Genomic DNA, 13,496 nt, shown 5'->3' on the forward strand with positions numbered 1-13,496 from the left:
AATGTGAGGCAGTCATACCACACGGAGGTACCCCATCCTATGGCAGATGTGTACTAACACGTACACTGACAAAGGATATTCAGAGCAGGTACCCTTGGTTTCTTCCCTTAAAGTACAAGAACTGAACTTTTACTTTCCTGTAAAAGCACAGTAAAGTACAGGAACTGAACTCTGATGAGTCTGATGGAATCACAGGCTTCTCTAAAAATTGAAGTGGGTTAGGTTTTTAAATCTTTGCCCATCTTGTTGGAAAAATGAGCCTCATATGAGTCGTCTTTACTTGTCTTTAGTAGAGATCATCAGTGATTATCCTACTAGGTGAAAACAGAAGACTAGGGTGTAGTTAGGAATAATATCACTGTCAATGTAGCATAAAGTGAGCAGTTTAGTAAAACTGTTGAAATATGTCACTTAATATTTCAATTAAGGGAAGAATACACATCAACCTAAGATGCTCGGTTGAACTGGAGGAATGCTCTGATAACAACTTCACGGATTCAAATGGAAAAATGCATCCCTACTTAATAGTATTGATTTCATGTCTGGAGAAAAACCCACAGAATATTGTGTCCAAGCTGCTGGAGATGCTAACTGGAGACAGACAGACGAATGAGGTCAAAGTCATCACTTTGTTCAAACAATGAAACTCAGAATAAAAAGCTGGTAAAAACCCCTTGTGTTGAAATCAGTTTTACTCTCTGAAATATATCAGACATTTTTAGGCTGACGAGAATTTAATTATTGACTTCGACAGAGTCAGGACTTCACCAAGCAACTGCAGTCTGAGCATTCAAAATATTTCTGTGATCATGACCCACCTCTTGCTTCAGTCTGAACTTGGAGGACTGATACTCTTGACTACCATTTTATTGCATATCTACATAGGAGTTATTCACCAGAGTTATCTAATGAAGGCAGATAACTGACAACGGAGAGTGCCAAACTCCTGAAAAAAGATCACTGAGTACTTCTAAAATAAGGCCTGGTAAAAAAGAAATCTCCTTTCTCCATTAACAATAGAGGGATACCATGGATATCAACCTTTCCACCCCTAAAACAGGGATATATTCATCAAGGCTATATAACCTACTTGCATGCAGTGCCCTTTGTATTTTGAACTCAGCACTCAGCAAGAGGAGAACTTTGATCAAAACACAGAATTAACATGTATACAAAAGGCTCCACAGAAAGCCACTGACCTTGCAGAAAAAGTGAAGGAATAAATTGCCTTTATGGAGTTAGCCACAAAATATATGATTAGCATTTTCAGTTTGCAAAATGTTCTTTACTTGTGCATACCTCCCAAGCAAGGTGTTTTTTCATGTTGGGACTAATCAGCTCCCAAGACTCTGGGAACATCCTGGAAGAGGATTATATCTGAAATTATAATTGTCTGTTGGCCATTATTTCCTCTTCAGCTAAGACAGAGATGTGAATTAAGTATCATTATATGCAGCAATGAAGAGGAAATTAAAAGGGGGGCAGATTAGGAGCAAGGAGCAATCTTTTCCTAACCACACGGCTGAAGGAAATGAACACTCAGTGACAGCATGACAGTTCTGGATGTTGAAGCCTCTGTTAACACCAGGCCAGGATCTTGGGCTCCGCGTACCACCTGAGCCTGACATTTGGCCTTTCCTGACATAGAGTATAGCTGGCAAATGTCAACAGCCATAACAAATATTAGTGCATGTACCTGGCAAGTCATTCATGAAACATCCTTATAACTGTTTACAAAGGCTTGTACGATGATTTTCTTTCTGGAAAAAGTAGATATACTGGCAATGCACTAAAATTTCATTTTCTTTCCTCCCCCCAAATTTGTATGTGAACTGCCAGGGCAGGGAGGGTGACACTGCAATTGCTTCAGCCTCTTAATTAACAGCGCTCAATTCTCCCACCAAAACTAGAGAAAAAAAAAGTCTGTTCTATTTATAGTTCGGGCACATTTCAGGGGTGATGTTTTTCTTTTTTCCAAAGGTGTCCAAATTCTTATTTCCCTTCTGGGATGGTCTCACATAATGGAAATGTAGAAAACATACCAGGATAGGTCTAAGTATATATTTTCATCTGTATCTGCTTTTACGAAGAAAAATATTTCCAGGTTTTATTTTAAGAAATAGTTTTTTCTAAGGTAACCCCAACCTTATACGATGCAGACCAGTGCCATTAGCAGAAAATCTGAGGACTGCAGAAAACAATATTTTTAAGACTACAATATGGGCTTTCTTGATGTATATGCAGTGTGCCTGAAGCTTCCACTGTACTTTCTAGGAGCCTGATTTTCTGCAGAGTAAGTAATCTAAATATGCCACAGTGTGAAGATTAGATATAGACATACGTTGTCATTTTTCCTTACCAACACCTCCTACTATTGCTCAGCATGTAGAGGTATTTCATTTTCTGAATTCAACCTGTCAACTGTAACAAATATGTCCTAATCCCATTATATGCACCACAGTTCACTAACAACCACGTAGGAGCCACGAAGCCTTTTTCTCTTTGATCGTCCCAGATTTTCACACTGGCCAAGGGCAAGAACCATGAAGTCTGCTGGGAATAGATGTGGAGAGACAACCTGCAAGGCACAATATCTGAGCACTACATATCTGATATAAATGACAATTGTTTGAAGAGTACCTCAACTTCCATTTTACAAAGTTCATTACTGTAGCAAACGCTTTAACATCAGTTCTTTCCCTCTATTTCTCTACTTCCATTGTGCTGCTGTGCTTTCTCTGATTTCATGGTGGCATAATTGCTGAATACATGGCTGCAACTGTGACTCAATAATTGCAGCTGTCTGATCTCCCTCTTCATCATAAATTTAGGTATTGACTTCTTTTCTTAGTAGTCTAATATTGCTATGAGATCATCACAGGAAAAGCTCATGGAAAAGAGAGGCAGAAAATAGTTTCTATCCTATGGAAAATTCAGGCATTTGAACAATTCCTACTAGTATAAACTGGAACAAAATACTACATTTTGGAAAATTTACCATTAAACGAAGATTCTGAAATTTTTTGGTTTAGACTGGGAATGATGTACTGAAACACTGAATTTACACAATTGAAATGTTTCATTTTAATGCTATTTTAACCTTCATATTATATAAAAATAAAACTTTCAGGCTCTTCTGTTTTATCCAGTTACATATGAGCCAGAATGATCCAAGACGAAGCATTTAGGTAATTTTCCTTTAAAACATTTCAATCCTGCAAAACATTGTTTCATCCACATTTTTGGAGAGGGAGCAAGTTCCTTTAGAAAGTTTCTAAGTCTTACATCCATAAATTCCTTTAGGAAACCTGCAGCCAACTGTTGTACAATGACAAATTTTTAGGCAGCAAATGTGAGCATTTGAAGATCATCAGTGGATTAATGTCTTTATTTTGGTTTGCAAACAGAATCTTTCAAAGGGACAATGAGACGCCAACAGACAGACTGCAATTGCAGATTTGTTGGAGCTATCAGACAATATTGAATGTCTCCTGTCCAAACGCTGAGAGCTATGAGGCTCTATTGACTTCACTGCGGAAACAGACCACAATGAATGAGATTCAGGAAAGGATTAAAAAAGAGGAGACAACATTTCCTTATCACAAAGCAGTCCACAAAATTTGAGCCTTCCCTTCAGGTTTAAAATAAAACTGCTCTCCTGGCTGTGCCATTAGACAACACACTGACAAAAACAGATGTTAAATATATTGGTGTTCAGACTGTTGCTAGTTCTCTTGGTTAGGAGAAAGATATACATAATCAGTTTTAATTTTCATATGTTTATGACAAAGCACAAAGCTGCATGGTTTGGATGACAAACATAGCAGGAAAGCTTTCCTTTTTTTCTCTCCACCCTTATCCAAATTGCTGTTTTGACTGCAATCACAAATGGAATAACAGAAGCAATTTACTTTTTTTTTTGGTGGCAGGTTTGAAAAAGCATGACCTTAACAAGTATTTTAACAATTTTGGACAAAATAATGACTCAACTGAATTAATTCAGTCTTCTTGTGCAAATTAACTGTTTCCAAATTATACATGTGTATGAATCACTTCACTGAAATATGGCCAGACTTGCTCAGCTGCAAGGTGGCAGCCAAAAAGACAAACAGCATAACTTTGTAGCTTCAGTAGTCCTGGACAGGACACTAAGGCAAAGCATTTCTCTTGCAGTCGTTTCTATGGTATCTTTAACACCCGCATACAGCTAGTAGGACATTGGTTGTTAAAGTCTCATCCAAATAAATCCTACAAAGTAAATTACATGGAACCCAATTTATCTACCTTAAAATGAAGTTTGCTGGGATTTGAACCTGTGGCTTCAAGAAAAAAAGGAAACAGGCACTTCAAACCTGATGTGCAAATCATTCAGCCATTCTATCAGCTTTAAGACATAAACAGTAAATTTGAGACTATATGCATGCATGTATATATAAGTGTATATATCTCAATCTATACATAGATAGCTGTACCTACATTTGCTTGAGATTCATCATGCCCATTGATTTCTGCTAATTCCTTGGCGCTTTTTAACTGCAAAGGGTGAACAAAAACCAGAACAACACAAGCACATTACTTCAGTATTTCACACAGTTATCTTTGATTTATTTGAAGGAGCATTTTATAAAGCTTCCAATGAGAAAAACAGATGGAGCATATAATTCAAATGAGTTTTTGCTCAAGCCATTTTGAAACCAACATACTTAAGGCTTGATAGGTCGAAAAAAAAAAAAAGGAAAATAATAAGACTGGGTCATTATTTTTTAAATAATAAGATTAGAAAGCAGTTTCAAGATATAAAAAGTGTACAGAATTGGGTCTCAAGAATAATAAACAATTTCATTTCCCATTCTTGTTGCTATTAATTTAAACTTTACAGTATTTGCAAGTTGCCACTAGCTAAATAGTATTTTGCTAATGATTACTTTTGCACTGTTTAAGATGCCAAAGTGTGACTATGTTTCCTTCCTGAGGAAGCATCCAAATAAATGACATGACTCCGGGGTATGATGGAAAAAGAAGTGAAGAACAGCTCTTTTATATAACCAGTGGCAGGAAGAACTGAAGACACACTGACAATTCCAAATATATGATCTGAACCAAAACTTTTTTTTTTCCTCCTGAGTTGGCTTTCTGGGGAAAATCCAGGATTACACTGGGCATTGTAAAAACCACTCCCAGGATATTTAAGGGAAGTTTTAGCTCGTACCTCAAAGCCACAGTGAAGGATGCAGTTGTTCATCCTGTGACTAAGCAAACACAGAAAGCAGGAGACACTGCACCTCTCCTGAACCACTAAGCCATGGAGGTTTGTATACTTACATGAAGGACTTGGAACCTTTTGCTCTTTTGGTAAATCTCGGAAGAGTCATGCTTTTATTCTAGCTTAATTCAGAGTAGGTATCTGTGGCAGTGGGAGATAGGGAGCAATAAAAGAAACTTTCCTCTGCAGTCCTTGTGTTTTGCCAAAGAAACTGGGGTTGATGTAACCATTGATGATACAGCTGTGATCCTGAATGACAACAGTCCTAAACCCCAGATGAAATGGAACACCAGTTTGTTTTATTAGGTGTGTGAATCTGTAGCACTGGTGGACTATCACCCTAGTATGGCTACATTACCTCCATCATCTTTCTGCTGTGTGGCATCAACAACTAAACTGCATGTGATTCATTTCCCAGCTTCTCAGAGTTTCCAATCTGACAACTAAGGTAAGAAGGCCGTAGTCTCTGTGTACCTCATTATAGACTCAGAGAATCACCTAGGTTGAAAAAGACCTTTAAGATCAAGTCCAACCATTACCCCAGGACTGCCAAGTCCACCACCAAACCATGTCACTGAGGGCCTCAGCTATATGGTTTGTAAACCCTTCCAGGGATGGTGGTTCCACCACTGCCCTGGGCAGCCTGTTCCAATGCCTGATCAGCCTTTTGCTGAAGAAATTTTTCCTAATATCCAGTCTAAACTTCCCCTGGCACAGCTTGAGGCCATTACTTCTTGTCCTATCACTGGTTACGTGGGAGAAGAGACCAGCTACCTCCGCACTCCATCCTCCTTTCAGGTAATTGTAAAGAGATTTATTCTGTAGAGCTATTAACTGCACCAGTTCAGGAACTGCTATTCATGCCACTAAACCCATCCTGACAGAGAGGGAAGGGGGTAACAATTCCTGATAAAGTAGTACAGAGGATAGTTGGGGACTGTAAATTCATCAAGTCTCTTGGTTCAATTCACTGATGCTTACCCTTCAATACCCTCAAAAAGTCTGCAATTTATACTGACAGTAGGGTGATGCATTTCCAATGAATGTTACATGTTTTTCCTACACTGAAAAAATAAAGATCCTGTGAAACCACCTCACTTTGAGGATGTCTGGTAGGAAAGAGCTGAGATAGCTACTTCCAGCCAAGCACCAGAATTAGGTATTTCTGCATCATGGTGTGACTGAAAGCCCATTTCCTGATTCTGCCAACTCTTCATTACAAAAATTCACCTTATGTGAACAGTCCTGTTGAGTAAAGCCGAATTACTCGTCTGAATATGATGCCAGGAGAGCGTGGTCAGGTATGTAAAACTGCTCTGCAGGCTAATGCTATGTCCTGCGTGATCAAGGAGTGCCTTTCCTTTTCCAGGCTTATAAAGTGCCATCAGCCCTTTGTGACTACTGGCTCATTGGGCAATGCTCTGTATGCATTCTGCTGGTGACATACCACCCCCAATCAGCCACATGTGCATTTGATGGGAAAGTGAGCTCAGCCTCTAGCTTACATTGATCTGGCAGGCTTTCACCTGGGTATGGTTTCCCACCATCGTTGCCCTGGCACTGCTCCACTGGTTAATCTAATGCAGACAGGATGCTTGAGCCTTTCCATCTCTTTATTGCATGCCATGCTCTGAAAGGATGCCAGAGCTCAGGCAAGAAGGTGCTAGCATCCACATCTACATTGAGAGCACTGCAGCAGGAGGTGAAGTGAGCCAATGGAGATAATGATGGAAAACATACGGGTAGAAAATATTCAGCTGCATTCCCACAGGCTAATGGGGTAAAGTCCCTTTTTTTTCCAATATTGGTGGTTTTTTTTTTTCTAAATTAAAATTTAAAGTATTTTCTTCTTTCACATTCTAAATAATGAAATGTTGGAATAGGAACCTCAGAAAAACATACAATATTGGAAAAATAGGACTTGCTTCACCCCCTAGGACAGCTCCATTGCAGGTTGGTGGGGAGTGTGATGTTACCAGCAGAGAGCATGCTGAGGCAACACACTGAACTAGTGCCAGTAACAACCAAGGGCCCTCCTGGAAGGAAAGGAGAAGGATTGAGGAGTCAATCGTTAGATGTAAGTCTGACTCAAACCAGTGGGCACGAATCCATCTGACAAACCAGAGCTGGTGGCCACGGGACAGATCTGATCCAGATGCCTTTTGGATAGAGAAATGCAATATGGTGCACAAGCCAACGGGACCTCTCCCAGCAGGACATCCCAGCCTGGACACAGCTGGGTTGATGCAACTGGATCAGTGGGAGATGTGCTGAGACAGCGGACATGTTCCGACACAGCTGCACCCCTCTGCACATGCCCGTGGTGAGGCAAGGCAGGATCCCCTTGCCAGCTTAAGAGGAAAAGGAAGATTTTAGCAAACGTATCACAAAACTAAGCGAGGCAGGAGCTTGGTGCTCTTTATTTTTGAATGAAATGTTCATATTTACTTGAGTCCACCAGGTGATTTTCAATACTCGCTGTGGATAAAACACACAGATGAGCTCTGGTGCTTGTAAAGGAAAGCTGTGAGCCTTGGCAAGTGGGGTCATTATTTCTAGGGCTTCTGCTGTTTGGGAAAGTTTTGGAACTGGTTCAGGGTTGTTGGAGAAGCACACTGGCTGTGTAGTACTCCTCAGGAATTCTGGCTACTTACACTCTTGGCTTTGGGCGTGTTTCAGAACTCATTCTCAAGAGAAATGCAGATCCACACTGCCTTTCTTCCAGCTACTGTTTCGTCTCTCTGCCTAGCATGAGTGCACATTTGATTCGCAATAAATAGGAGTCTGCAGAGATTCAGAAGGCTGCCCTGGTGGACCCTGCTGGGACCTAGCATTACAAGATCTTCCTATATGGTTCGGCAGCATTTAATTGCTACCAAGATGCAAAGTAAATTAATGAAATTTCATTGTTATTTAAGTATTTCATACTATTATACCTTGCATGCCATGTAAAAATCGAAACGAGATGCAATTAACTCAAGAGATCTCATGGATTTTTGTGTTTATAAAGATTCTGTCATTACCAAATCCATTCTTCCTCATGGCATTTGTGGCTTACAGTCTTGTATCAGCTATCATTTGGAAGGTTATCTCTGTAACCAGAACTGCTAAGTACATGTATCTGAACATAAAAGCTTATCTTTTTTTCCCCGAATCTAAATTATTAGTTTCTATAATATATTTGTCACTAGATATGTTCAAAGACAAATATTAAATGTGGAACAATACACAGCTTGCATAGTATTAAAAAAATCTGAAATAAAAATAGTTTAGTTTTCCCAATATATACATTAAATGTATAAATATCTCTGTAGCCATATTCAGACATACTTGCTGAGAAACCTCAAACATAAGAATCATCAGCATTTTGAATCTCTGCCATCTAATCAATTCGGATCCCACAGTCTTTAAATTGCAAACATTTAACCAAGTCACCAAATATTTTAGCTTTTGAGTTTATATAGAAAGGATTAAAATAAGGTCGCAAAACTGTGCCTGTGCCCCAGAGGTGGGGATTTGTGATGTCAGTGTGTCCCAGCCACATGGTCTATAAACAACATGTATTTGAGCACACTGTGCTTTCACACAGTGCAATGTTCCATCTACAGATTTATAGATTGAACACCAGATTTTCTTTTTGCTTCTACAACTATCTGACATACTCAGTGTCATAAGACACCTTAGTATCAAAGAAGGCATGATAATCAGATTTACAGAGGTTTGTTTCTCACTGCTTAAAAAAGTGCATTGATAACTGCTTTTTTAATGCCATTATGATAAAGGGTTTTGTATACTCATGCCTGCATGAATAACACACAACATGCCAAGCTCTTTTTTGTTTTTTTCAATACTGGTCTTAGAAGAAACAGCTGTTTTGTTTCAGGTATATTTTTACTCCCTCTGTTAATTCAGAGAGAAAACACACACCACTGATATCTATGTAGAAGGATAAGAGGAAACGTTACTAAAGACATGATTGTAAATACTGGATAGTATAAAATAAGGATCCCTTTTCACTGTTTTCTCAAACTCTGTATTAGCCTCAGCTGTGTTCGCAAATGCTAATCAGAGCAGACACACAGGCCACATAAGGTTCTGTCTTGCTCATAGGATATTCTGTGGTCAGACTTCTATGGATTTTGGAGGTGAAGCCATGAGTCCTCCATCCCCTTAGCCAGCGCTTTAATCCCACCACAAATACTCACCTGTTCCTGCAGGACTTTAAGCATCGCTTGTGTATGTGTTTGCTCTTCCTTAGCTTGCTCCAGTTCGGATTTTTTATTATTTAGTTCTTCCTGTATGCTCAGCAATTGCTGCACAAACAAAAGAAATTTCTGGTTAGCATTGTCTGGATCCAAGGCGGTTTTAAATCCTCATTTTGATAAATCCTCACTTCAAACAATGCTTTGCAGTCTGCTCCTACATTTATTGTTGTTGCATAATCTGCTGTGTCTAAATGGACCAGAGGTAAATTATTTTCATCTGCATCTCCTCCTGCAGCAGTGCTCCACGAATAATACATCTGTTAATGTGTGTTAAGCTATTTGTTACATTAAAGTAGAAACTCCTGGTACAGTATATCACTCACAGAGCGACTGTCACATTCATCTGAACCAAAATCTTATTTGTAGAAGTATATGCGCTGGTTTTAATAATACTAGGGTAAACACTATGGTACATAAATAATTTAAAAGCACAGCCCTTTAATAAAATTAGTCATTGGCCCACAGCCATTTTCATTCTATGCAAAGCAATATTCTGGAAAGCTTTCACACTGAGTTGCCAAGAAGACAAAAGCTTTCCTTTTTATCCCTTGTGCAGTGATATTTTATTAGATCAGGAAGACTGACGCCCTACAATCAATATATCAGCCAGGAAGACTGCTGATCTGAACTGTCAAAACAAAAAGCTGTGACCAAACCCTATTTTTATGAAGATAATTCTGGAATGTAGGGACATCTATAAAAGCTCACATCCCCTGGTCTTCTCTAGCTTCAGGTTCAGCATAGATTCATTGCGACTGTCAAGAGCAGATCAGTAGATTCAATTAATTCTGAAATAATTATATATTCTTGTATTGATGAGATGAATGTTAGACACTGCTGAAGAGCAAGAAGGAGACAAAGACGAGATTAAAAAGGAGTTTATGGTGCTTTCTCTTAGTGATCAAGAAAGGAAACTACGATTTGCTGGGGCCACATGTTGGTTGTAAGCACACTCCTTTCTAAGGACTTCTTGAATGAGGAATTTCAAGGTCCAGTTGGACAGGGCAACCTGGTCTAGTGGAAGGTGTCCCTGCCCATGGCGGGGGTTTGGAACTAGATGATCTTAAGGTTCTTTTTGACCCTAACCATTCTATGAACATATGATTCTATCTAACTATGTATCTAAGCATCTAAAGCTTAGTTTATGCTTGTGCTTAGGACTGGTAATTCTGACTCAAACCAGCGTCGCAGATCTTCAGCATCTTGGTAAGTTACAGACAGCAAAACTACAAATGATCCCTGCCCTTGTTCCACTGCACTGGAAGTCCCAGGAATCAAATGATTTGTCACCAGTATTGTTTTCAGAGCTGCTTGGGAACAGATGACATTTCAGGGACTGATGGAGTTATTGATAATGTATTTTTGTTGTATTGAACACCACTATGATGGATTAATTCAGCCACTGAAGTAGAAATGAATGTGGTTATATGTCTGATTATATCTCACACACTCTACAGTCCAGCTACGTGAGCTTTTTGATGGGTCTTGCTGCCTGGAATGCTCCCTGGAAGCCTTTAAGAGACATTCAGGTATGTATATTGACTCTACTGCAGCACCAGAGCATTTCAGAACTCAAGATTTTCCATGAAATAACAAAGTCTGTTCCACTGATGCTCTCGCCCAACCATTTTTGTGAGGAAGCTGTACCTTGGCATTCTGTGACCAGGGATGGATTGCCACCTCAGGCTTGTGTTCATCTTGCCTGTTGGGTACTACTCCCTGTGTTTTCAGAAGAATCATGGAATTTGTTTACACTGTCATATGTCACACACTGGTACCCATGCAGGTCCTTAGCAGAGTTATAGCTTTCCATATATTTCATAACTTTTTAGCCCAGAAGGGACCATTTGGTCACCCCATGTAACCTCTTATTATTACAGACCATTACGCTTTATCCATGATAGCTCTAGCTGACCTCTGCAATTTAGAAAGAAGGGACTTCAATACTCAGAAGAGAAGCAGATCATACAAAACACCAGAAAGACAGCTCGCGCCCTTTCAGGAGTCGCTAGCTGGGACACCTGAGGTTTGGCAAGCAGATGTGTCACCTAATAGGGGCTGGTGAAATATCCTGTCCTTCCCAGTTGCAATCTGTTGGACCTTACACACCTGAGAATAGCTAAAGTTGTTAAGAGAAAGGCATTTTTTTTCCCCCATCTCACAGTCTTCTCTGAGCAGTTATGTCTCACCTGTGTGGTCAGCCTCTGAAGATTCAAATATAGTAGTGAAAATGGACAAAATGATCCTCACACAAAGCCAGGAATGCATCTAGTCGATTATCTACTGGGGGAGGGAAACCTTTCTGTTTGTGTGTGATTTGATCATAATCATTGTCCCACTGAGGTGCTACAAGTACTAGGGAGTCTGAGGAAACCATCACTAGAGATTTTGTTTGCTCCAAAGCCTCTGAAGGAAGTGAATAGCCATGCATATCCAAGAAGAAAACCACCACCAGCAAGACTTCATCCTGTTCCTGAGATTTTACTCTAGTTTCTGGGAGAAACTAGAGCCCACCCCTCTGAACAATACAAACTCCCATCTGGAAGATCCCAAGTGAGTTTTCAGTCCATCTCTGTCCCTGGAAAACCTTTTCACTACTGAATGGCTGTTACAAATGGGAAACCAAGTTTCACTTGTGGGTTGAACTTGTTACACTTCCACCAGAGCTGAAATCTCCTTACCTATCTCTACCCACCCCCTCCCCATGTTTTTATCATGGCCAAACTTTACATACTGCAGATCAGCTCACCAACTTCCACTGTTTTATTTTCACATCTCCCACTGCGCTCTCCCACTGTGATTTAGCCTAATTTTATTTCCCTTCCTTGGATCCTGACTTTTTCTGTTTTGTTTTTGAGGTAATTTTTCCAAGAGTGCCTGAGCATTGGAGAAAGTGGTGTGAAAGATAATTCTTGCTCTGAAAGCATGAGAGAGAGAGAGATGTTCCCTGCTCTTTGTACTTGGCTCTGGACCAGCCAGGAACAGGAATCCCAGGAAAATACCTAACATGCTTTGTTTCCCCAGGGTGAGAGTGTGCATTTTGGTTGCAGTGTGAGCTGCAAAGCACCTGATATCAAACCTTCCAGCAGTCTTAATGGTTAAACTGTCAACTACTGCAGGCTTATTGTGTGTGCATAGGCTCCTATTTTCAAAAAGCAACAAATAGGTCCTATATTCATGGGGGAGGAAAACAGAGCATCTGTAACTGAAGTACTATATTCCCAGTCACGCACAAGGTTTTATACTCACAGAACCGGGATCCTCCCACCCAACTCCTAAAGACACCAGAATTGTATAAACCTTGTATCCATCCCCTGGGGGTTTAAACCTTTTTTTTTTTTTTTTTTTCTACCTTGTATATATCTCTAAAAGCTGCAGAACCTGCTAATTTTGCATGGGTCGGCTGCTGACATTACTTTTTCTTGATGCCGCCACCAAGAAGTTGTAAGGAGGAATTATACTTGCCAAACAGCTTATTTTTCTCTTCTAGTTTGGAAAATGAATAAATAGATTTGATGAAAAAAAAAAAATATCAGCCTAAGACAGACAAACAGTCTGAAAAAATTCAGCACAAACATGTGATGTTTGGCAAAGTTGGAAGCAAATGGGAAGAGGATGTTATACTGGTAGGAATGAAGCAAGTTTCATAAACAGGGAATGCTGTCATGCCCACTTATAAACAGACAGCCTCTCCATAAAGATTGTAAGGAATGATGCCAAGATGATTATATTTAATTATTCAGAATTATTTTGTTTTGCACATAAATGTGCTTATTAAAAATTCATCCTTTAGATACTTCTTCTGCCCTTCAGGTTGCTTGCAAGTATAGTATACACGATGATCAATTAAAACAAAACACTGTTGTTCCTGGTTTTAATGTTTGTTCTGTCTGATACTGTTCCACCTACTTTGCCATCTCATCCAGCCCTTCTACCAGAGCTTACCTCCTTGCCCACCTACTCATGAA

At 39.7% G+C, this 13,496-nt stretch overlaps 1 protein-coding gene across 6 annotated transcripts in view; it reads right to left on the reverse strand.

The window, feature by feature from the left end:
• The window catches only part of ENOX1 (ecto-NOX disulfide-thiol exchanger 1), a 376,196-nt gene that overhangs the window by 20,351 nt on the left and 342,349 nt on the right, over positions 1-13,496 (reverse strand). For all 6 annotated transcript variants that reach the window (XM_065678197.1, XM_065678195.1, XM_065678193.1 and 3 more), the window contains 2 exons: positions 9,469-9,576; positions 4,477-4,533 (listed from right to left, as the gene is read on the reverse strand). In XM_065678197.1, coding sequence (XP_065534269.1) covers positions 4,477-4,533; positions 9,469-9,576 — 165 coding nt within the window. The remainder of the gene's footprint in view (positions 1-4,476; positions 4,534-9,468; positions 9,577-13,496) is intronic.

This window comes from Lathamus discolor, chromosome 4 (genome assembly GCF_037157495.1).
Source record: "Lathamus discolor isolate bLatDis1 chromosome 4, bLatDis1.hap1, whole genome shotgun sequence".
Taxonomy (NCBI): domain Eukaryota; kingdom Metazoa; phylum Chordata; class Aves; order Psittaciformes; family Psittacidae; genus Lathamus; species Lathamus discolor.